At 39.2% G+C, this 26,305-nt stretch overlaps 1 protein-coding gene across 2 annotated transcripts in view; it reads left to right on the top strand.

Annotated features, from left to right (window-relative positions):
- LOC104591761 (diphthamide synthesis DPH2 family protein) overlaps positions 1-26,305 on the top strand; it is a 73,615-nt gene that overhangs the window by 31,889 nt on the left and 15,421 nt on the right. For both annotated transcript variants that reach the window (XM_010250772.3, XM_088901156.1), the window contains exons 5-6: positions 14,773-14,842; positions 14,951-15,021. In XM_010250772.3, the coding sequence (XP_010249074.1) occupies positions 14,773-14,842; positions 14,951-15,021 (141 nt within the window). The remainder of the gene's footprint in view (positions 1-14,772; positions 14,843-14,950; positions 15,022-26,305) is intronic.

Genomic DNA, 26,305 nt, shown 5'->3' with positions numbered 1-26,305 from the left:
AAGGAAGAGGATGTAGGGTGGTGGGGATACATTATGAGAAGAGTCGACTTTTTTGGGCTTTGTTGTAAACATGTATCTCTTATGGGAGAGCTAAGAGAGTTTATCTCTCCCTTCTTCTTTGTACCTATTTCTCTTTAATTTAATGAAACCTGTTTCAGTTATTGATAAAAAAACTGTGTATCTAAATCAACATAGAATTAGTCCAATCAGAATCTGTATGTCTCAATGTGAAAGTGGCCATCACTAGTAAATAGAATACCCTACCTAGGTGAAGACCAAGTACTTGAGAATTCTGTGAGCTACCTCTAAATGCTTCGCCCTGGGTGAATGCATAAATTGATTGACATTCACAACATATACAATATCAATCTGTTAGAGTGACAAATAGAATAGTTTCCCGTCCAACTACTAATACCTATTAGCATCAATCAAGTTGCTGTCCTTCTGGAAAGTGCTTTATAATTTATAAACAATGTATTGATAAGAGTTGGGAGCCCTTTACTGCTGGTGTCAAGTGCAAGGTGGGTTTCTGGGTCAGAAGTTCTGTTCTGGTTGGATGCTTGGCGTGACCATAGACCCCTTCAAGGACCTCTTCCCTTCCCTCTATTCTGTAGCTGTAGATAAACATTGTAAAATTTCTGACTGCTACAGCTGGTGAATGGTACAGTTGTGTGGGTCCCTAAATTCAGAAGAAATCTGTAAGATTGGAAATTAAATGATATGGTTAACTTGCTGGGGAAACTTCCAGGCAAAGTGGCAAACCTCCCAGACATTAGTAAAGCTGACTGCTGCAGCTGAAAATGGGAGAAATGAGGGGTGTTTTCTGTGAATTCGTCTGTGAGGGCCTTGTCAGCTGGCCCCTTTCCTCATTTCCCATCTGAGTTGGTATCGGTTCTTGGCGTGCCATCAAAAGCTGCTTTCTTTAGTTGGCTGTGGCCCTGGGCAAATGTATTACAAAGGTTAACCTTTGCAGAAGAGGGATTTCCCTGGAGAAAACAAATGTGGGCAATGTCGAGAGCAGGCAAAGATGGTTGGCTATTTCTGTATCCATTGTCATTCTTGGAGAATCTGGTGTTTCTTTTTAAGCATTTCTACTGCCAGCTGTGTGTGTCCATAATTGTGTCTGAGCTCCTCGACCCTGGATGGTAAGTGGGCTTAGCAATAAGGGCAAGAAGGTGTGAAGGCTCATCCCCACAGCTGTTTTTTTGGAGAATATGGAAAGAGAGAAATCACGGACTGTTTGACAATAAGGCCTCTCAAGTCTCAAGTGGATGAGCTGTTGAGAGTTGTTGCTGCTACTGTCTTTTGTTGGTTCTCATCTCACTGTTATTCCTCATCCTTCTCTTTTCAGTAGTTGTTCTCAACCGTTTTTTTGGTAATTAGTTGCTGGGTGGTTGTGGAGGTAATTGATTCCACCTGGATACTTGGCTGTATAATTTTTTTTGTTTTGTTTAGGCTTCTGAATTTATTGATTCCACCAATAGAATTCTCCCCCTGAACAAAAAAGGAGACATCAATGGAATTCTTTTTTTCTTTTTTTTTTTCTTGGAGGCAAGGTGATAATATTTGCTTTTCTTCTGGTAGCAGAATAACCCAGAAATAGACACTTGAGAGCCCAAGGATCTAACTTAGAACAAAAAAAAAGTGAAGAATATTCACATAACAAACACACGGACTCTTATGGAAGATGTAATTTGAAAAGCAAATTTTTGACCCTCATTTTTTAACTCCCAAAGGGAAGAGGGAGATAATGCAGAGATGCACTAGGGCTGCTATCCTTTAGTCAATATGGAAAGAAAGGAATACAAGAATATTTCAGGAGAAAAGGAAGTCCAATGAAGAGTTGATAGAGAACATTACTTCTGAAGTGGTTAATTGGATTAGAACTTAGGATATCTTTGCACCTTACTCGAAGGAAGACGTTATCAGGGGTTGGCAGGTTGTGGCACAGTCTTCATCGTTGAGAAGTCAAGTATTAAAAGAATGGAGTCTTCCACCTCCAAATCATCTCAAGTTAAATTTTGATATGTGTAGCATTTGTAACCTGGGTGTCTTGGGGATTGGAGAAGTTTTGGGAGATAGACATGGGACTGTGGTAGCATTATTTTCAGGTTCCATAGGGTTTGGAGACTTGATAAGAGCTTAATTGATTACCATTCTGTATGGAGTTGGTGTAGTGGTGAGATTGAATGTGAGAAACATAATAGTTTAAGGTGATTCTAAGACAACAGTGGGTTGGTGAGAAGTGATAGTCAAGGAACATGCCAGTACCAGAGTACTTCTAGAGAAATCAAGCATGTATCAAGGGAGAGGCTATCACATTTATTTGGGTACCTAGATCAACAAGTGAGGTCATAACCACTTTAAATCAGTAAAAGAGACATTAGCAAGTTTAAAATTGCCAATACATCAATTGGCCTTTGTTACTACTAGTAGTACTACCTGAACCCATGATGGGTTGGCTTTTCAAATTCTGAAAACAACTCTAACCGAAATAGACTGATAAAAAACTCATCCTAATAAGGGAAATGTGGACTACCCAATTAATCTTCTACGTTGATATCCGACATGCAGATGTGAAAGCCAATGTATTTCCCTCTCCCACATCTTCCTCCATGTTTTGTACTTGTCGCTACTATTCTCTCAAGCTTATTTTGATTCCTCTCCCTACCTGGATCTCCTTGGACTTTTTCTGAATTAGTTGATTAAATCATTACCTAATGAGAATAGCATCTTCTTAGCATTAACAACCTCTTTCTCTCTTGCTTCGAGCTCAGTGAACATTAACTTAGCATACTCCTCTCCCCCTATTTGCTAATGTTGTTCATTCATTCATTGTAATAAAATATCTTCTTAAAAGGCAATGAAAGTTATAAAATCATTATTTTTTATGTGAGAAATAAGAATTTCAGACCCTAACATAGACTTGTTCGGGCTTGCCTCGAGAGGCGTGGTACAAAGCCGACTCATAGAATCAAGAATGCAATATGTTTTACATCACATTTACTACTTGAAGCAATGCAATCAAGGAAGAAAAGAGATTGTGGGTTTTACATGCTTGAAAAAGCTTTATATGTTTGCTTTTATTTTTAAATTTTCACTTGAATACACTTTACATGTTATGCTTATGTATTTTAATTTTAGATAATAGGTATTTTAAATCATTTATTTTAAAATTTAAGTTTATATTTTTTATTAACATTATGTTTAATATTATTTTTTTGCATTTTTTTGGCTTTTTTTTTTTAATTTTCTGACTTTTTTTTTATTTTTTAGCTTTTTTTGTTGTAATTTTGTGCATTAATTAAAAAGGCGCACGCCTCTCCTTGTGCTTTGCGCCTCAGGCGCAAATTGGCCCTTGCGCTTTTAAAACACTGGTATCAACAAGCTTACAGTTGAGCCCAAAAAATCTGATTCCTATGTACCCCTTGTTTAGCTAAAGAATCTACCACAATCCATTTGCCTATCTTCTTTCCCATTGAGCTGTGACTGATATGTTTGAAATTAGCCATCTGAATCTTCTCAAAGCCCTCTGTAGAACCAGGCTGCAGTCTCCGGCTCTTTTATCCACCCAATAACCAGTTTAGAGTCCCCTTCAATGATTAAGTGTTCCAACCCCATATCCTTAGCAAACTCTGCTCCTTTTAGAGCAGCTTGGACTTCTGCATTAACTGAATCTCCCACACCAATAGGACCATAATATAAGGCTATGATCTGGTCCTCAGCATTTCTGAAGACTCCCCTAATTCCAGATAGCCATGGGTTACCTAAGCTGCTGCCATCAAAATTTAATTTGATAGCTCCTTCAAGAGGCTTCCACTCCACCCCAGATTTAAGTCTTTCAGCAGAACTTTTGGCAATTTGCTCCCAATTCCTCCAGAAATCAATAAAGGAGAAAGGTTGAAACAGGTCCAATGACTTTGCCCAACTTGTGTCCTTATATAGGATACTTTCTCATATACTAAACTCATTCCTCTCCTTATCATTGAAAATTCTGGCATTTCTTTCCTCCCAAACAGTCCACACCAAAGCAGCTCCCGCACACCACAAGACTCTACCTATTTTCTTTGGCCACCTAAAGGTTGTGGGGTCAAAGAGATTGCTAGTCTGCCTTGGTTCTGTCCACCTACACCCAAAAAGATAAACAAAGCTTCTAGAGTGTTTATTTTTCCAAGAGATACTTCCCAACAGAGAGCTCCCACTTTGGGAGGGATAGGCTTAGACCAAACCTCATTGCTATGAAAAGGCTGAGGATTAGGATTTGAGCACAGAGACGAGAAAAAAGAGGCACAAGAGAAGGTACCCAGGGAATTAGGCACCCAATGCGGCTATCAAGAGAGGAGGGGTTCAAACAAATAGGTTCAAGAATTTTAAGGAGCAAAGCAGCCTGGTCAAGCTCAAAATCCCTGAAATCTTTCCTAGAGCCCAAATTCCAAAATAGACCGGAGGAAGCAGAGAAGGAAACAAGCCTCTGAATTGGTTCATTTTTAAAACAAGAAAGGAAATACAAAGAAGGAAAAAGGTCCTTAAGGGTTGAGTTTCCAACCCAAGTGTCCTCCCAAAACAACACCTTATCTCTAATACCAACATCATACCTGATTAGGTTCAAGAAAAGAGGAAGAATACTATGAATAGACTTCCTAAGGGAATTGAGCATAGCCCATCGAGATACACCAGCATCCCAACCATTACCTCTCGCACCATGAACACTTCTTACCACTTTGTGCCAAAGTCTTTCCCTCTCCAAAAGCCACCTCCACATCCAATTACCTTGACCCAATCCCCCCTGCTCCTTACTTCTACAAACTAGTTCCCACCTAACCGGATGATCCTTCCTTTCTTCCCCCGGCTCCCACAAGAAATCCCTCATAAGTTTCTCTACCTTTAAAACCTCCCTTTGGGGCATTCTAAAGACCGAGAGGAAGTAGACTGGGAGATTTGCTAACACAACCTTTATTAAGGTGATACAACCTCCAAGGAAGATTTAGTTTCTCTTCCACACTGCCAACTTCTTTGTACACTTCTAAACCATCAGGTTCCAGAATCTACCTTCCCTTGGATTATCTCTTAATGGAATTCCCAAGTAAATCAAAGGCCAGCTAGAGGTAGGGCAACCCAAGGACTCTACTACTCGGCTCAGCTCCTCCTGCTCTAGATTCAACCCCACCACACAACTCTTTCCAAAATTGATTTTCATCTTTGTAACACATTCGGACAGCTTTATCACTTGTTTCAAGTTTCTTGCCTTTTGTGGATCTCTAGTCTCACAAAAAATGATCGTGTCATCTGCGAACTGCAAATGTGTTACCACTGTACCCTCTCTACCTATCCTCCAACCTCTTATCAAAACCAGTCTATCCGCTCTCAAAATCAGCATACTAAACACATCTGCTATCAAAGTAAAGAGGAAGGGAGAAAGAGGGTCCCCTTGTGACCTTGTCTCAGACCTCTAGAGGCTGGGAAGAAATCCCTAACAACTCCATTAACTATAATCGAGTAATGGCAAGTTTTCAGGCAACCTTCAATCCAACCACACCACCTCTCTCCAAACTCATAACTTCTCAGAGAATCCAGCAAGAAGGGCCAGTTTACCATATCATAAGCTTTCTCCAAATCCAATTTGCACACTAAACCTTTCTCTTCCCTTCTCTTAAAGTCTTTCATACATTTATTTGCAATTAGAATTTGATCTGTGATTTGTGTCCCCTTCTCATATATATATATATATATGAGAAGAGCTAAAATATCAATTCATCAAAATAGAAAGAAAAAAGACACATGTACAACCAGAGGCTGTACAATGGGATAATACATAATATGTTAGACCACTATTCCATTTGTGTTTACCAAAAGGTTTTCAAACTGAAGGAGAGAACTGAGGAGAACACTGTCTACAGATAGCTGTGCAGATGACCAGGATGACAGCTTCCCAACTATTTTCTGCCGCATTTCCTCCTCTTGGCAGCCTTTGCTTTGGAAAAGCCTTGAGTTTCTTATTTGTCAAAAAAAAGCCTTGAGTTTCTTTCCTGCCATATCGACCAGAAAACTTCTCCTGGGACCAATTGCCATAGGAATTTCCCTTTCTTACTCAAACCTTGGATCCACTAACCTTTTACAAAAGCTTACACTGATGCTGGGCAGCAACTTTTGATGGCAAAAACTCTGAAAAATTTCACCCAAATGTTGTAGGTGAAACTGCAATGCAGCAACAGGTGGTCACCTGTTCAATTATCAGGACCATCCTCAGTCTTTGACTCTTTAGTGAACTTGCCTCTTCAATTAGTACACTGAAGGCCCCATAGTATCTATACTCAGTTTCTAAGTGGCTATTTGAGAGGGCTTTCACACTATGTCTTTTGGCTTTTTGAGGTGGGTCCCACCCAGAAATATTTTAAGCAATGTTTGGTTAAAAATCCGGATATCCAAAATTGGTCATTGGATAGCCATTCAGATGGCCCTCCCAGTCTCCCTTGAAGCCCCTTCCAGTAGCTTCTTCAAAGCAGCTATTTACAAGCTAAGATAAAGCTCAGCCCTTCCAAACAGGGCTTAAATACAGATCTTCAGGATCCATGGCCATAGATGGATTCTGTATGTCTGCCAAAATAAATAAATAAATGGAGTATGTATCATATCAGATACTCCAATTATATAAGTTTTATATCTGTCATCTTGTCCAGCTGTATCCTTGTAATATCTGGGTAACATAGCCATAGACTCTTTTGAACATATACCTGAGGGTCTAGATATCTCCTAAAAGAGCTAGGGAAAGACTGAAAAGGATATTAGGACTTGGAATTTAACAAAGGATATGATCACATGACTATTGATAAGAGTGGAATGCTGAAATAGGATTGATTAATGTGGTTTAACTCATTAGGTTGGGATAAGAGCTAAGGAAAGACTGAAAAGGATATTAGGACTCGCAATTTAACAAAGGATATGATCACATGACTATTGATAAGAGTGGAATGCTGAAATAGGATTGATTAATGTGGTTAACTCATTAGGTTGGGATAAGAGCTAAGGAAAGACTGAAAAGGATATACCTATTCTTGAGGGTGGTCTATATACCCATTTTGAGTTGTTTTTTGTTTTGTTTTGTTTCTCTTTGCTTTGCTTTGTTCTGTTTTGTTCTTGTGTTATGAAAAGTATTTGGGTAATGCTTAATTGTGGTACTGTCACATTTTTTTTTTTTTTTGATAAATGAGAGTAGTTTTATTAATTCAAAAAATGGTAGTACATTCAGCACGAGGTGTTACCTCCCCCTAGGACTGAGTCATAAACACTAGACAAACACAAGCCTGAAACACAGTTACAAAGTGGCCCAAAACAGATCTCCCCTTGACACCCCTTGCTTGGCCAAAGAATCAGCCATTGCATTTGCTGATCTGCTGACCCACTGAAACCTGACTGACATACTCCTTGTCAGCCATTTAACTTTCTTTAACAGATCCCTGTAGCCCCAACAAGCTGTCTCTGGACTTGTCAACCAGCCCACTACTACCTTGGAAACCCCTTCTACTATCAAATTATTCACTCCAAGTTGACTGGCCATCTGTATACCTTGTACCGCTGCTAGTATCTCTGCCCTTACAGAATCACCAACACCCACTGGTCCTGAAAATAAAGACAACATGTTGCTATCTTTGTCTCTCAGAATCCCTCCTATTCCAGATGGCCCTGGTTTACCTTGGCAGCTACCATCAAAATTCGGTTTTACCACTCCATCCGGTGGAGATTCCCATTCAGCTTGTGATTTGTTCTTTGTGGAGACTGTAGAAGCCACTGCTGCCCAGTTTCTCCTTAAGTCATCAAAGGAGTAATCTGCCAACAAGTGTGAAGATTTTAGCCACAAGACTGTCCTTGTCATTATGCATTCCTTAATCTCAGCAAGACTTCTTTCCTTTTCTTGAAATATTCTAGCATTTCTCTCCTCCCATAAAGTCCACAAGGTAGCGGTTCTGGTACATTTCCACATTAGCTTCCCTCTTTTTGTCAATCTCCCAAAGGCAGCTGGAATGAACAGAAACTTTACTTCGGAGGGCAAGTTCCACCTGCACCCAAATAGTGCAACAACCCAGTTCCAAATATTGGCAGCAAAAGAGCACAATATCAGTAAATGGTTACAGTCCTCACCCTTCACTTTACACAAGAAGCACCAAATTGGGGACAAACACAAGTAAGGTTTCTTCTTTTGCAAGTTTTCCACTGTATTGATCTTACCCAAGTAGGCTACCCAACAGAACACTGCTATTTTAGGAGGAATTGGCCTTGACCAGACCTCTTTAACAGGGAACACCTGAGAGGAGGGATTGGAGCAGAGGGCTTTAAAGAAAGAAGCACAAGTGAAGGAGCCAACCGAGGTTAGAGACTAAACCCTTTTGTCCAGGTTAGGGGGGTCCAGGCACACCGAGTCTAGAAGCAACAAGAGCTCTGAAACACAAAGAAGTTCTTCATTCCTTAACCCTCTTCGAAACCCAAAATTCCAGTTTAAATCCAAAGGGCGAACCGGGGGGGGGGGAAGAAACCATGAAATTGGTTTCTTTTTAAAGAGGGAGATGGAATAGAGAGAAGGAAAGCAGTCTTTTAGGGGTTGAGTGCTCACCCAAATATCTTCCCAAAAAAGAATGGAGTTTCCAGAACAATATCATACCTTACAAATATGAGGAACTTTGGGAGAATGCCATAAATATTTTGTGGTACTTTCACATTCTTTCAATGAATATTTTATTCAGATGGGTTCAAAAAGCTTACTTGCACATGCCTTACTCAAAGGAGTTGAATTGGGGTCACCATTTCTAGGTTAGCCATTTGGTATATTGAATCTAGGGAAGACTTGTATGTCAAACAAGCTTTTGTTCCTCATTGTCAGGGGGGTATTTTTTCTGTATGATGTTTATCTTCAGCTCAATTTTAATAGTTAACTTTGACATTGTTGCCAATAGTATGTATGTACACGTACACATATACAAAGAACAAACGTTGGTGTTGGAGAAATTTTCATTAGAGGGGCAAGAACCTTGGCATCTAGAATGAATTCCTTTTTCAGATGGATTTCAATGTCCACTAACTGGATGTAAGATAGTGTAGCAAGGGGAGGATTTGTTCTTTGTACATGCAAGTTTATGGGGGTATTGCTATTCTGAGGTGATCTCCAGCTGTAATTTTCCTTTTATAGGCTGTTCAGTTGCATCTTTCCTGCTGTTGGGTTATGAGTCCTCTCTCTCTCTCTCTCTCAAATGACTAAATCTTAGATCTTTTTGATCATCCTAAAACAACTAGCTTGTAGATGTTGGAGATTTTGGAAAGTTACCTTTTGGTTTCCCTATCTAGTCCTGTAGTCCACATCTATAGCACCCTCCCAAGGCCCCAGATAGGATGAACCAACATTTGGTAATGAGCCTCTTTGTTCTTGCTTCAACTTATATATATATATATATATATATTAGAAATAGTAAAATATTAAATAATACTGTTTTCAACCGATGAGATAGGAGATGAGAGGAGAAGAAGAGAGAAAGAAGTTGAGAGATCTGAACTTGGCAGCACACATCTAATATTACGCCACTCCCCCTCAAGTTGGGGCATAAATGTCAATCATCCCCAACTTGTCACATAGATCATAATGCCGCAAGGAATTCAATTCCTTAGTAAAGACATCTGTGAGTTGATCTTCCGAGCTGATGTAAGGGGTGCAAACTTCTCCTTTCTCAAGATTCTCCCTGACAAAATGCTTGTCAACTTCAATATGTTTGGTTTTATCATGGAGAACTAGATTTGCAGCAATGCTGATAGCTGCTTTGTTATCACAATAGAGTAACATAGGATCCTTAGATTGAAAAACCCAATTCACCTGAAAGGTTCTTGATCCACAGTAGCTCTACAACTCCATGTGACATGGCTCTATATTCTACCTCTGCATTGGACCAGACAACCACACTCTATTTCTTACTCCTCCAAGTAACAAGATTTCCCCCTACAAAAGTGCAATAACCACTAGTGGATTTCCTATCATCTACAGAGCCAACCTAATTAGCATCAGTGTAAACCTCAACTCTCATGTTACAATGCTTCTTGAACAATAGGCCTGTCCTTGGGAATTTCTTCAGATATCTTAGTACCCTGTCTACCGGTTCTAGTTGTGCTACCTTAGGAGCATGCATAAACTGACTAAGGACCCCCACAACATATGCTATGTCGGGCCTAGTCATAGATAAATAGAACAGTCTACGCACAAGTCTTTGGTACTACTTTGGATCCTCCAAGAGCACACCACCACAATCCCCAAGTTTATGATTCACATCTATAGGAGTGTTAGTAGGTTTGGCCCCAAGTTTTCTTGTATCTTTCAGGAGATCTAGGGTGTACTTTGAGAGATGAAGATACCCTGTTGAGAGTGGGCCACTTCAATTCCAAGGAAGTAATGCAATGGTCCTAGATCCTTCACTTCAAACTACGTAGTTAGGGACTTCTTTAACCTCTGTATCTCTGAGACCCAGTCATCGGTAATGATAATATCATCCACATGAACAATCAGGGCTGCTGTTTTCCCTTGTTCCTTCTTTACAAAGAGTGTATGACCAGATTGGCACTGCCTAAACCCCTTCTGTTGAACTGCCTAGTGAAATCTGCTAAACCAAGCCCTTGGTGATTGTTTTAGGTTGTATAAGGATTTTTTTAATTTGCACACTTTTTGTTCTTTGCCCTTAGCACAAAAACCAGGAGGTTAAATCATGTATACTTCCTCCAAATCCCCATTCAAGAAGGCATTTTTAATGTCCAACTGATGAAGCTCCCAGTCAAGGTTTGTTGCCAGAGAGATAAGGACCCATATAGAATTCATTTTTTCCACAGGAGAAAAAGTCTTAGCATAATCAACCCCATACACTTGTGTAAAGCCCTTTGCAACTAATCTAGCGTTGTATCTCTCAACAGTGCCGTTTGCCTTGTGCTTTATAGAGAACACCCATTTGCACCCCATAGGTTTCTTTCCCTCAAGAAGGTTCACCAACTCCCATGTGCCATTTTTGTGTAGGGCATTGATTTCTTCCTTCATAGCCTTTGTCCATTAAGGAGCAAGAAGAGCCTCCGTGACACTTTTAGGGATAGGGACATTATCAATTGCAGATAGGAAAGCACGAATGAGGGTGAGACATTTTCGTAGGATAAGAAATGAGCCATGGGGTGGTGCGTGGTGCATGATCTAACCCCCTTCCTTTTTGCAATAGGAAAGTCCAGGTCACAATTTGAAGTGTCAACATCAATGGGTTCAAAAGTTTCAATAGGGATAATAGTACCTGGGTGAGGACACTAATTTAGCTCTTGGTAGTCCGATGACATTGGTTACATAGTTTTAGACTACCCCTTGGCTATTGAACTCTATTGGCCTTGACTTCTATAACGTTGTCTCCGAAAGACACGAAATGGAGGAGGGTTAGGAGGGGAAAGCAACAAGACTTGAGTCTATTTCTGTTTCTCCTCATCAAGATTCTCTCCCTTGAGGGGAAACATAAAAAATAAGGAATGTCTTCAAAGAGCGAGACATCCATACAAACAAAATATTTCCTTGAGACCGAATCAAAACAACGATAGCCCTTTTGAGAAAAAGGATATCCAAGAAATACACACACAATAGCCTTGGGGCCAAATTTACCCCGAGTAGGAGAGAGATCATGAACAAAGCACTAACACCCAAAAACACGCATAGGTATGGGAAACACTGGGGCCTTGGGGAAAAGGAGATGATGAGGGGACTTGTATTCCAACAACCGAGAGGGCATCCTGTTGATAACATATGTAGCAATATCATAACAACATCCACCCAAAATCTTTTTGGAACATGCATCTGAAATAAGAGTCCCCAAGCAACTTCTAAGATATGGCGGTTTTTTTCTCTCTACAACCCCATTTTGTTGGGGAGTTCTGGCACAAGAACTCCTATGAATAGATCCCCAAGAAGTATAGAAATTAGAGAGGTCACCATGAAAGTACTCCTTGGCATTATTTGATTGGAAAACTTGAATCTTTGTCTGAAATTGGGTGTAGACCATACGTTGAAAATCTTTTACAAGCTTAGGAACTTCTCCTTGTGAGTGCGTAGGGTACACCTAAGTGTATCAAGAAAAATCATCAATAAAAGAGAAAACATTTGTAGCCATTCTTAGTTGGAATATTAACAAGTCTCCAAACATCAGAATACACAATGTGGAAAGGAAATTCTGATATTTTATTATGTAAAGGAAATGAAGTTCTACAATGTTTGCTCAATTGACACACTTGACACTGAAAATCATTGACGAAAACAAACTTAAACAAATATGCAAATAAGTACTTCAAAGACTCAAAAGACATATGACCCAAACGATGGTGCCACAAAATAAATTGATTGACTCGAAGACTTTGAGACTGTAAGAGTAACTTTATTCTCTAGCACAGAAAGACCATCAGCCATGTTCCCTTTACCAATTGTCCTCCCGGAAGCCAAATCTTGAAAAACACAAGAATGGCTAAGGAAAGTTACTGAATAATTCAAGGCATGTGTAATACTACTAATGGATAACAAATTAATGGGCATTTTTGGAACACGTAAAACATTTGATAATGAAAAGCCAAAAGGCAAAGATATAGATCCTTGACTAGCAAATGGAAGAGAAGGATCCATCAGTTAACCTCACTTTATCTTTTCCAGAGAGAAGGGTATATGATAGAAACAAAGTTGACAGCCATATGGTTGGAGGCACCGGAGTCAATAATCCACTGGGACTTTAGGGTATCAATAGACACATGAAAAGTAGAGACTAAGTTACCTGAGGAAGAGGCAAAGGAGGTAGAAGGTGTGGATCCAGAATTTGCTTGTTTGAGAGCCCTACCATACTACTCCAAATGGTCACGAAAGGAGTTGATAATATCCTCCTTGGGATCAGAACTAGGGGGGGGGGAATCCTGAGACTCATGCGAGGCAAGGTTGGCCAAGATGAACTTCTTTTGGGTTGGCTTCCTGTTCTGTTATTGTGCTAATTTCTTGCTGAGTTCCTGTGCCCATTTTGGTTTTCCATGCAATTCCCAACATGTCTCACGAGTGTGTCTGGACTTTTGGTAGTGGTTACACCACAATTTGTCCTTATCATCCACCTTTTTCTGACTTTCCCTCTTTCTTTCTGAATTGGTGTTACCCCTCACAGCTAAAGCTATGGTCTCCCCTTCAGGAGGATTCATAGCAGACCTCCTACTTCCCTAAAACTGAACTAAAGCATACACTTCTTGGACAGACAGGACCTTCCTGCCCAAAATCTGTACCCGGATGGGCTCATACATAGGGTTAAGGCCAAGTAGGAAAGCAAACACTCATTGCTGGGAGACCAACTGTTTGTAGGCCTTGACATCTTTCTCACTCTCCCATTCAATGGTTTGGTAGTAATCCAATTCCTTCTAGACTGATGTTAGGGCAGAGTAGTAAGCTGATAAACTCCTCTCACCCTGCTTACATGTTGAGGAACTCGGCTTGTAATTGATAGATCATTGCATAGTGTCTTTGTTCTGAATATGTTGCCTTGGCTTGATTCCAAATTTCCTTTGCTGTCTCAGCCCACATGAATTTTTTCTTGACAGATGGCAGCATTGAGGTCAAAAGCCACAACCTAATCATGCATTTTTCTTGATCATAATCAGCAGTACCAGCCTTACCCCTGGCTGCAATGTACAGCCGCATCTCCTTGGACCAAGCTAAATAATTTCTGCCATCCAAGGGGGTAATGGACATTAGAAAGTTTAGGGTCTCATAACCACCATTCATCCCACCTTGGTTGGAGGTGGTTCTTGAAGTTGCAGAATCTTCGGAATTCATGGGAATTCTATGCAGGCAGCACACACAAACTTTCACAGTCCTTACTCTATTGAGCTAACACAAAAAACTGCTAAAACAGAGCATAGTCCTTGCTGTCACAGACATTCACAGATCTGATAAACCTCTTTATAAGGCAACAAGTACCATAAAAACATTTATAAAGTAAGGTGCTGCATTCTGTCAGTCGAACCAGGTCACTTTTCACCTACACAGGTTCATTGTACATGAAGATTTCTGGGCCTTCACACCTACAAAGAGGGGTTAACTTCCTTTATACCATTTGGTCAAGCAAGAAAGCCCAACCAGTTCTTAGTCTCAACACCAAGAACCCCACAAAAAAAAGGAGGTTTAGCTTCTGTCCCTGTTCAGGCCATGGGTTTCTGAAGCTTCCAACTTAGGTTTAAATAAGAAACACAAATAAAAAAACACCGACCTCTTTAGGAACTTCAGTCAGTCATCCACTAATTTCTGGGAGCCGTATTACTCAGTTGCAGTCCAGAAAACAGGAGCAGGAAATGCAATCGAACAGTCCTCAGATGGAGATCGCACTTGTCTCTTCCATTCTCCATCCAGAGAACCAAGGGAGGGCTTCGAGTAGGAGGAGGGGATTTACAGAGCACTGTCCTGCTCTGACACCATGTTTTCAGCCGATGAAACTGAAGGAGAAGAAGAGAGAAGTTGAGAGAGTCTAAACTTGGGCTGGCAGCACCAGCCTTTATATTTATACTAGGGCGACCATACAACTTAAAAGGAAAAAAGACTAAAGTGCCCTTGCGGCACACATCTAATACTACATCAAATACCATGACATATTTGCCAAAGGTATGGGCCTTTGCCAAATATGTCATGGTATTATTTAATATTTTAGTATTTTTAGCATGTGTGCTTTATTTATCTATTGGTGGTGTCTTTCTTGACACTGTTTTCAGTCAGATACGATGCAATGGAGCAGAAGTTGGTGAATGACTTATCTCGTCAGAAAAGCATTCGCAACCGTAGGTATTGCCTGTGATATTCTTTCTTTTTTCCTTTCCATTCTTCTGCATATATAAATATACAGAGAGAGAGAGAGAGAGCTGTATTAATTGTTTTTTTGATCTAATATAGATTAAATTACTATGTCGAGAAAGCAAAGGATGCAAACATTGTTGGAATTTTGGTGGGCACTCTTGGTGTAGGTATGGTTTCTAATTAGTTCTGAAGTTGTATCAGTCCCTGTTTTAAATTTCTGTGTAGTGCCAAAAAATAAACCTATGAAGAAAACATGTGGATTTCATGATATTTTTATAGTGATTTCAATGACTATTGAGCCTTGCTTTACCTTTTTCTTCCCTTAGGATATGCAATGGGAATTTATTGGTTAAGAAACTATCTACTTTACAAATTGTTAATGATTGCAATGCTTCTTTTGGCCTATACCTGTAGGAGGTTTTCCTAACATATAGAATCAATGTGATCTTTTGCTAATAGAACTATAAATATAATATGTGATGCTTCAAAATGTTTTTATATCCTAATGGTGCACTAGTTGGTTCCAGTCTAGTCTCATAGATCAGCCTTGGAAATATTTTGGCAAGGGAATTTCTCATTATTGCTTATTTTGTAGTGCTAAGATTAGATCGAGTGTTGGATGCATGGATATGATGAATTGAGGATGGACTCTGAAAATCTTTTAAATCATGTAAGATAAAAACATAATATTTTCTATTTTTGATCACAAGAATGATGAATATTACAATTAAAAGAAAGGCGACCAAGGTATATAATAGGGTGGAGATGTGCTCTAGGGAATAAAAGGAAAGAGGAAAAGTAACACCTTAAAGGTTATACAATCAAACAAGCAGTTCTGCATCAATACAGAAGCACAAAGCATCCAAGAATGTTACTTATACTGGATTGACCCTATCATTGTATAAGTTTACTGATGTTGGAAGATTCCACTGGAGAGTACCCAGGAAAATGGGCTTTTGTGGATAACCACGAGAAACCATATCAAGATCCAGATAGACGTTTCAAATCTTTGCTGTGAGAACGAGAATCCCAACAATTCAAAAACTGAACATCTCAAATGTAAGAGTTGTAAAACCAAGTAAAGATTTGGAGAGAATAGGTCCATTAGCCCATTTGTTGTCTTTTATGTAAATATTACTTAAAGTAGAAAGATGAAAATACGTCTGGGCATGTAAAATACATATTCAACACTCTCCCTCAAGTTGGACATATATATTGTGTATATTGCACAAATTTGCAATCAATTGATTTTTTGATGTGATAAAAGGTAAACAATCAATCTCTGGTAAATTACCAATCAATCTCAATATGCTTGGTCTTAATATGCTAAATGTAAATATGAGCAATATCGTTGGCAGCTTGGTTATCACAGTATAACGTCGTAGTATCATCAATTGTGATCCTAAATCCTTTAGGAGAAATTTCAACCACAACTTGTACCAAATGCCATGACATGGTACTTGGTTTTAGCACTTGACTGATCTACTACATGTTTTTTTTTTTTTTTGCTCCTCCCTTAACTGGATTACCTGTGCAGTACCTTAAGGTAGATTTTTATGCATTCATTCTAAGATGTCTGTGATTAGCTGATAAGATTTCTCTAACAAGTGAACCATTGAATTATGGTTTTTATTTTTATTTTTGAGAAGGGTAAAATAAAATTTTATTGCTTAAAACAGGAGAATAATACAAGGGGTCAGGGCCCTGCAAGAAGCCAAGGACCTTGAAACACCCACTTGCTCCAACAGAAGAAAACATCCAAAAATCAATAAACTGAAGAAGCTGCAGAGGGGATTGGTGGTCAAAGTCCTTGGCAGCAGAAACCCAAGACCCCAGCTTGTTAAGCTAGGTGTTGATGAGCTATTCCTCTGATCTACATATATTATGAAAGATCCTTATATTGCTTTCAGCCCATATGGTCCAAACTACAGCTGTGGGCACCATTACCCCAAACTAACTTCCCTTTGCCAATTTCAGAAAGTGCAACCACAGGCTTTGAGCAAACCAACAGTGAATGAAGAGATAGATTATCAACACTGTGTTCTGCTCGCACATCCCACAAGATTGATCCTGGATCTGCAGACCTCTTCTCAGCAGGCTGTCTCTCATTAAGCACTTTCCAATTGCAATCGACCACAGCAAGAAACTAGCCTTTGAAGGCAGCAATTGTCTCTAGATCAGCTGACTAGGGAAACAAGAATTTTGGGGAGGTCTCAAGCTTCTTGCAAATGAACTAGCACAGAAACTCCCATTTCCAACCCCAAAAGTCTTCCTGCCCTACTCTAATGAAGTGTCTCCCCATTATTCTCCCATGCAAGTTCCTGTAGAATTTAGGAGATTATACCACATTACCTCCCAGAAGCTTATAAGAGTTGACGCTTAGGCATCTTTGTCATTAACCAGCATTTAAAGATGCGGAAAAATCTGCTCCAAAGGCTTGCCTGTGCACCAACCTACCACCATGTCCAAACTTGTAGATTACTCCATTTGAAAATAAATTATAATTATTCAAGATACCTTTCCACAGGGAGCTTCCACAAGTTTGAAATGGATTAGCTAATGTCCAGTTCCCTCTAGAAACTAGCTGCAATAAGATTTCTCCACCAGTCATCCTATCAACAAACCACAATAAGCTTTCAAAATGATACTTTCTTTGCTTCTATATTGATTACGTGTGGCTTGTGCATATATTAGCTGGTGTAAAGCTGGATGCATGGGAGATATTTGGGCAAGTCAAGCATAGGTACAATAGTTTCCTGACTAGTCTTTGGTACATGCATTGCCTCTTCTCTCTTTAAGAATTTTCTCCTTAATTAGTAGCTAATGAATAATTAGGATCAATTAGGGTATCTTAGATTCTTGGGTCATTGATTTCAAATTTAATGGCTAGGAATTTCTTTAGATTGCCAACTTCAGTTTGTTGAGAGTATGCAATATGTTGTAAAGGCATTTTGGTTTTTTCTCCTTTTGTATTTGGGAACCCAAGTAAGGGCAAACTTGTACATTTCCAGAAAAATATAAAAAGCAATATTTCTGGTGTGAACAGTAACTAGACACACCATTTGTAACTCTCCTCTACTCCCATTTCCACTTTTTGTAAGCGGGCCTGGGCTTTTTCCAGCTGTTCAATGGCCCCTCCATGTAGTTCTTCTGAATTTCGAATAGTACTCGAGATCCTCTGTTTTCGATTATCTAATAAATCACTTAATGGTCCGTTTGGTTGCCGAGAAAGGATGAGATGAGATGGGATGGGATGAGAAGGGAAAATTTATTTTCTCAGTTCTGTCACCTGTGTTTGGTTTCTGAGACCAGTTATCCTACCAAATCTGCTTCCCAGTGTCTGGTAGCTGAGAAAATTTTGCAGGATGGTTGGATTCATTTCATATTAATGAATGATCCATGTAATCTTCAATTCAACAATACAAGACTTGTTTTTGGGATGACATGGCATAATAGTATTTGAACATTGCCATGTGTCATGCTGACATAGCACAATTAAAAACTCCTATATATTAAAGTTATAGCTTACCTGTAATAGTTAACATTAACAATTCCATCAAACCAAGGTTCAAAATATCGATACGCCCAATACGCCGGTAGGGGCGTATCGGGCGATATCGATACTTTTTTTTTTTTCAAAACCGGTTCAGGGGGGCCAGTTTAAGGCTCCTCCATCCCCTGAACCAGTCAGAACCCCGATACACCCTCTATAGGGGCATATCGGGGAGCTCCCGGAATGATACGTATCGGCTGATATGGGTCGATACTTTGAACCTTGCATCAAACACAAATGTCATAAGTTAGTTCCCTAGGTTCATAACAACCACTGCAACCATCAGCCTAAAAATCCCCTACTTGGTTTGCCTGAGATGATTTGAAACAAAGCAAAAATAAAAACAAAAAATGCAGATCTGAGATCAAGTATTATCAACATAACAAAATGCTAGAACTGAAACAAATAAAAAATAAAGCAACAAATCTAAATGATTATTTTTCAATGCATGCATGCTTGGTTTCAATATATCATTTGGATTCATTATAGTGCAATTATTTTTTTTTTATCAATAACACTTTCATTAATTCATCAGTAGAAAATTTACAAGTGGAAGACGAACACACTTATCTTCCAAGAGTCACAAAGAACTTCAAGAAAGGAAAGAAGAAAATACAAAGATACAAGGACACTAACATTATATTGCAATTATGAACCACATGAAACATGAACCCAACCACGAAACCAAATGCCACTAGTTAGTTTGCATTATTATTTCATTTTTTCATGTTTCCATTTGGTTTATTATCTGAATTTTCAGGACTGTAAGAATGAATGCTATCAAAGATTTTAGTTTATGATCATGTTATCAATTTTAATACCACTAAAGACCCCAATGGATCAGTACTCTAACCCATATATAGCTTGAACCAACTTCTGGAATATTGATCTTCATTAATTGTAAACATAGAGCAAATAATTTAATTTTCATTGAAGATAACCTTTGATAGACTACCAAGAAGAATCAAAATACAAGAACAAACGAAAATGATCCTCCAAAATAAACTAAAACTTGGTCCCCTAAATCTAAACAGTAAATAACAAATAAAAGCAACCAATTATGCTAAAACAATGTACTCTGTTTTGCGGTAGAGTTCAAACTGAAAAGCCCCAGCTAGCCAGCACTCCTCTCTATTGAAATCCTCAATTTTGGATCTCCTAAGTCCTACTGAGCACCGGAGATTCACCTTGCAACTCAGGATTGAGCAGTAGTGAAGTGTTCTTATGGCCTTGGTAAAACAGAGACTATTTCAGGTTACCGATCGGGAGCCCCATGTTTTGCTCGCCCTTGGCTCAAAGAGCTCCATGTCAGAAACAAATCTATCTGAGACCAACACTATCAGATCTAACGCCAGACCCGAATCAAATATATCTGAAGCAGATCTATAACAGTACAAATCTAGAAAAATGCCAGATCTGGAAGAGGCAGATGCCAGAAGCCAGATCTGGAGCTTCGACGTTAAAATGAATGCCTTAGAACGGTAGATCAGATGTTTTCTGGCTCTGGACGACCGGGGATGGAAGTAGATGGCTGGAAATTTTGTGGGAAACTCATCCACTGAACAATGATAAAAATGGTACAAAAATGGATGTAAATCACGAGAGGATGCCAAATATGAGCTTACCTTAGAAAAAAATTGCTGGAGATGGCGGTGGTGAGTTAACCGTTGGACAGCATCTGAGAAGAAGACGCTTGGGTTGCCGTTCTCTATAAAACTTTCTCACTTGGTTTCCTTTCTCAGTGGGGTCAAACCTATTTGGTGAGACCCTGCGTCCCAAAATTTGAGAACCCTCTTCTTGTCGCATCTCAATATTTTGTTCAAAACAAATGTGGGAAAATAGGAATCTTGGAAGAATATTCCTATTTTCCCATCCCGGTCGCACAAACCAAATGGACCATAATGGAGGTAGATTATCTTCCCATTCATTTCAAAACTTCCATGATCTCTTCCTGAGCCAAACATGAAACTTTCGATTCATTTGGCTCTCACATTCAGTTCTTTATGGGACATTCCCATATCCTTTTTTTTAGTGTAATGAGCCTATCCTCTCGTTTCTGTTCATATTCCAAAATATTGAAACTGATCACTGATCCAAGAAAATTTGGAGTACTCTTCCGGTCAGACAAAAAAATCTGTAATTGTCAGCAAAGTTGTTTCTTTTTATTAATTTTTTCTTCAAATCCAAAAAATTCTTCTCTTCTCCTCCCTTCTCTTCTTCTCTTTTCTTCTTTTGGCTTCACATTAAACAACTCAATTGTTACCTGGCATAGACAATCAGAGCAGTGACTGACTTCCCTCTTGCTTAATGAATAGGATATGATCAATGTGAGATTGGAGTTAACCCATATTTGGAACTACACATGAAAGTATCTTTAATGAGGCCTTGGCTTACTACCAATGTTTACATGGACTCTCCATACGGATGAAGTTTCCATGTTGGGTGCTCATTAGATTAAGACACTTATTGGTTCTTGAGGGATAGTTCTATGCAATATTTTCCTTTGTCTCCTTGCTTATTTGACATGAATGAAGAGTTAGTGTGTACAATAAATATTATTTTCCCATAAAATGCTATTAAGTAGCAAAAATAAACTTCTAAAACTTGTTCCATAGGGGCAAGTGAGTCTTATTAGCTCTCAAGCATTAGTTGTGTGGGGGTTGTGATAGGTGGGCTGAGAATTCTTGGGACTCTTCGAATATGGAAGTTCTCTTTACTGAAGAAAAATAGAAAAGTAGAATCAAAGGTTTGCAAGATCGAAAGGGGGTTTATTTGGTCTCAGGCCTGGTAAGAAGGTGAAGAAAGCAAAGAAGGTTTGCAAGAGTAGCAAAGAAATTTCCATTCAATATATATATATATATATATATATATTGATCAGCAAAGGTAACTTCTATTAATCATAATGAGAAAGTTGAGCTTACAAATTTGTGGGTAGTTTACCCACACCCATAATGTAAATAGATACAACTAGAGATGCAATCCCCCAAATTCAGCCTTACAATATAGCTCAAAATAAGTTTTGCCTGTTTGCCCCCTGTTTATCTAATGTATCTTCCATGCCATTTGCAGTTCTTTTCACCCATTTAAATGTAACACTCAGTTCCCTTGTTATCATTTCAATTTTTCTAATCCTTTGCCTGTATATCCAAGGGGTTTGACAATGAAAATTTGTCCAGGAAATCACCACCTGAGAGTCCCCTTCCACTTCTAACCTTTGGAAGCCTAGCTGTTTTGCAATTTTCAGCCCTTGAAGTAGAACCATTAATTCTGCTGTCAGTGAGTCCCTTTGCTCTACAGGACCCAAGTAGAGCGCTAGTACATCACCTCCTGAATCTCGGAATACACCCCCTAAACCAGCCCTTCATTTCCTAAAAAACTTCCATTGAAATTTTAATTTTACAGAGTTAGGTGCTGGTGGCCTCCATTCCATAACAATCCTTTCTTTCTCTTGACCCGAGCTTGCCACTTCCTTCCATGATCTCAGGGTATCATTTAGGGAGAAATCATGGAAGATTTCCAGAGTTTTTGCCCAATGTCCAATTTTTATCTTTACGGCTTCTATAACTTCCAACTCTGATCTACATCTTTCATTGAAAATCCTCCCATTTCTTTCTTCCCAAATAGTTAAAACCAGTGCTGCTCTCAATGCTTTCCACAGAATTCTTCCTCTTTTCTTTGCCTGCCTCAGGAAATTTGGGTCAAATAGACCCACCGCATCTTGGGGAGGAGTCCACCTGCATCCAAAAAGAGAACAGAAATGCTCCCAAACACTAAGTGCAAAGGTACAGTAAATAAACAAATGGGAAATATTCTCTCCACTAGTTTTGCAGAGGCAACAAGCATGTGGGGAAAGGCATTTATTTGGCCTTCTCTTCTGCAGCAAGTCACAGGTATTTATCTTCCCAAGAAAGATCTCCCAGTAAAGGGCCTAAATTTTTTGGGGGATTGGCTTACTCCAGATTTCTTTAACTGGAAGGTTCAAACCCAAGGTGGTGGGCTGAATTAGGTAATTGAAAAAAGATTCTATGAGCTGTTTCCCTTAAAGGAAGTTTGGTGTGTTCCTATTCATCCAAAGGTTGGTAACTTTAGTTGGGAAGGTTTCATGGAAATATTAATACTTGTTGTCGACAAATTATGAAAGACAGGATTTGCGGCAGATTAAGAAAGATATGATTTGATTAGAGATTTGAATAAATTTAGGAAAGATTAGATTTAAATAAATTTAGGAAAGTCAGATCCTAGGATTAAGGGAAGGATTTATTTAGTCAATCCCTGATTGAGAGAATTATAGGGGTTTGTCTTTCCTATCTTTTCTTATTTAAGGTGTATGCTCAATATGTTTTGATCATCAATAAAGAAAATCTTCTTCTTTTCTCCCTCTATATTTCGCAACATGGTATCAGAGCCTTAGGATTTGATCATGAACTTTAAGGCCGCCATGGTTGGCTCAGGTTCAGCATATTCGGATGCTACTAGTGGTGTGATGTCTTCGGAGGGAGGTATTAAGCCTGCGGCTATTTCTCTTTCTGAGAATTCTCTTCAAATTACCATTCACAAATTGAATGGAAAAAATTATCTTGAGTGGTCTCAGTCCGTGCGGTTGGTGATTGATGGCAAAGGGAAACTCGGCTTCTTGAATGGCGAAGTGAAACCACCAGCCACTGATGATCCAAAGTACAGGCAGTGGCGTTCTGAAAATTCTATGGTTACTGCCTGGTTGATCAACTCTATGGATTCAGTGGTTGGAAAACCATTCATGTTTTTGCCGACGGCTTGCGATGTGTGGGAAGCTGTTAGGGAAACCTATTCAGATTTGGACAACCATTCACAACTGTTCGAACTGAATACCCGAATGTGGAAGATGCAGCAAGGTGAACGTGAAGTAACAGCCTATTATAATGAGATGATGGCTGTTTGGTAGGAGTTAGATTTATTTGAAGAAGAAGAATGGGAAAGTCCCAGTGACGGTGCTCGGTACAAAAAGAAGATAGAAAGAGGTCGGGTTTTTGTCTTCTTGGCTGGTTTGAACAAAGAACTCGATGAGGTTCGGGGACGTATCTTAGGACGAAAGCCCTTGCCTACTATAAGAGAGGTTTTTTCAGAAGTGCATAGAGAAGCATGGTGGCAAGTGATGTTGAAGAATGTTAGTGAAACAAAAACAGAGAATGAAGGGTCTGCTCTTGTGGCCCGAGGTGCAGACTTAGACGGAGATAAACGAGGAGGAAAGCAGAGGCCTTGGTGTGATCATTGTAGAAAGCCATGGCATACTCGGGAAACCTGCTGGAAGCTGCACGGGAAACCAGCGGGTTGGAAGAAAAAATCAGGCAGTGACAACAAGTCAGGGGGAGATGTCTGCGCACTTCAAGTAAGCAACTTGGATCCACGGCAGCAGTCATCCTCAGAGTCTCTTCCTTTCACAAAGGAACAAATAGAGCACTTATATAAAATGTTTCATTCTCAATCGTTAAGAAATTCTAACCCATCCTGTTCTTTAGCTCAGTCAGGTAATTTCTTCACTGCAGCCATTGCTCGTACCAAATCTAATGGCTCCTGGATACTAGATTCAGGTGCCATTGATCATATGACCGGCACTTTGCAAGTCTTTTCTTCATATACACCCTGTGTAGGGAATCGAAAGGTTAAGATTGCAAATGGTTCCTTTGCTACTGTTGCTGGGAAAGGAACTGTATCTTCTCTAAACCTCAAAGATGTTTTGCATGTTCCTAACCTATCATACAATCTCTTATCAGTCAGCAAACTTACCCTTGTTCATAATTGTCGAGTTAATTTTTGCTCTTGTTGTGAATTTCAGGATTTAACCTCGGGGAAGATGATTGAGGGTGCTAAACAGGATGGTGGTCTCTACCTCTTTAATAAAGGATCTACCTTTGGAAGGCAAGACTAACAGACTTGTTTCAGTTCTATCTCTGTTTCTAGTGACAGTGAAGTTTTGTTATGGCACTATCGATTAGGACATCCTAGCTTTCAATATTTAAAGCATCTATTTCCCAAGTTATTCATGAATAAAAATCATTCAGTTTTCAAGTGTGAATTTTGTGAATTAGCAAAACATCATCATGCTGTTTTTCAGTCTCAACCATATAAAAAATCAAAACCATTTACCATGATTCACAGTGATGTTTGGGGCCCTTCTAGAGTAACAACTCTTTCTGAAAAACGTTGGTTCATTACTTTTATTGATGATCATACTAGGGTAACTTGGGTTTTCCTTTTAAAAGAGAAATCTGATGCTGAAACTGTGTTCAAAAATTTCTATAACATGGTTCAAACACAATTTCAGACTCAGATTAAAATTTTTCGAAGTGATAATGGAAAGGAATTTTTTAACAATGTGTTAGGGAATTTTTTTTGCTGAGAAAGGAATTGTACACTAAAGTTCGTGTAATAATACACCTCAACAAAATGGGGTGGCTGAAAGGAAAAACAAACATCTCCTTGAAGTTGTTAAAGCCCTAAGTTTTCAAACTAAGGTTCCTAAGTATCTTTGGGGAGAAGCCGTTTTAACAGCCACTTAATTGATTAACAGACTGCCTACACGAATTTTGGATTTTAAAACACTCATACAGGTTTTCATTGACTGTTTTCCAAACTCTCGGCTAGTGACAAACATTCCCTTAAATTTTTGGAAGTGTGGCCTTTGTTCATAACCATGATCCTAAACGTTCAAAACTTGATCCAAGGCTATCCCACTAATCAGAGAGGGTACAAATGCTTTGATTCAGTTTTGAAAAGGATGTTTGTGACTATGGATGTCACATTCTTTGAAGGAACCTCGCACTACAGCAACTCCCATCTTCAGGGGGAGAGCGACACTAGTGAAGATGGTTTTTTAGATGGTTCTGATTTAATGTTTGAATTTGTCCATAATGATGTTCCTCACAACCAGTCACCGAAAGAAAGTGAGGCAGAAAATACAAAATTAGTGGAAACAAATGAATTAAATATTGAAAATGAACAACCTTTGGTGATGCCATCTCAAAATGAAAAAGCTGAAACAACAGAGATGCGTGCGAAACAGTATAAAGGCCTTGTATATTCAAGGGAATATCTAGCACATAAAAGGAGAGGCACTATTCCGCAGCATCAACAAGAATTTGATCTAAGGTTGGATCATGAAATTCATGATAATTCTCCAAAAATCCCTGAAAATATTCCTCCAGGTAATTCTAATTCTTCCAGTCAGCTTGATCTTCCCATTGCTCTTAGGAAGGGTGTTAGGTCTTGTACAAAACATCCTCTATCAAATTTTGTATCTTACAAAAATATTTCACCTTCATATTGTGCCTTTATTTCACGAGTTTCTAGTGTATCCATTCCTAACAGTATCCAGGAGGCTCTAAATGTTCCTGAGTGGAAAGAAGTTGTTTTTGAGGAGATGAGAGCTTTGGAAAAGAATGCTACTTGGGAGAAAGTGGACCTGTCGGATGGAAAGACAGTTGTTGGTTGTAAATGGGTATTCACTCTGAAGTACAACTCAGATGGATCCTTGGAGAGATACAAGGCTCGCCTAGTAGATAAAGGCTTTACTCAAACATATGGAGTAGACTACTATGAGACCTTTTCTCCAGTGGCGAAGCTAAATTCAGTTCGAGTACTCTTATCTGTTGCAACTAATCTTGATTGGCCATTGAATCAGCTGGATGTGAAGAATGCCTTTTTGAATGGAGACTTGGAAGAAGAAGTATATATGGAGCCTCCACCTGGTTTCACTGAGAAGTTTGGAACTAAGGTATGCAAGCTAAAAAATCTCTATATGGACTTAAATAGTCTCCCAGAGCCTGGTTTGAAAGATTCACAAGGTTTGTTAAAAGTCAAGGATATAGTCAAGGACAATCTGATCATACTCTTTTCACAAAAAGATCCACCAAAGACAAGGT

The sequence above is a fragment of the Nelumbo nucifera genome, chromosome 3, assembly GCF_055504915.1.
Source record: "Nelumbo nucifera cultivar China Antique chromosome 3, China Antique-T2T, whole genome shotgun sequence".
In the NCBI taxonomy this organism is placed as follows: Eukaryota; Viridiplantae; Streptophyta; class Magnoliopsida; order Proteales; family Nelumbonaceae; genus Nelumbo; species Nelumbo nucifera.
The sequence above is the reverse complement of the archived record's forward strand: the minus strand, read 5'-3'. Positions and strand labels throughout refer to the sequence as shown.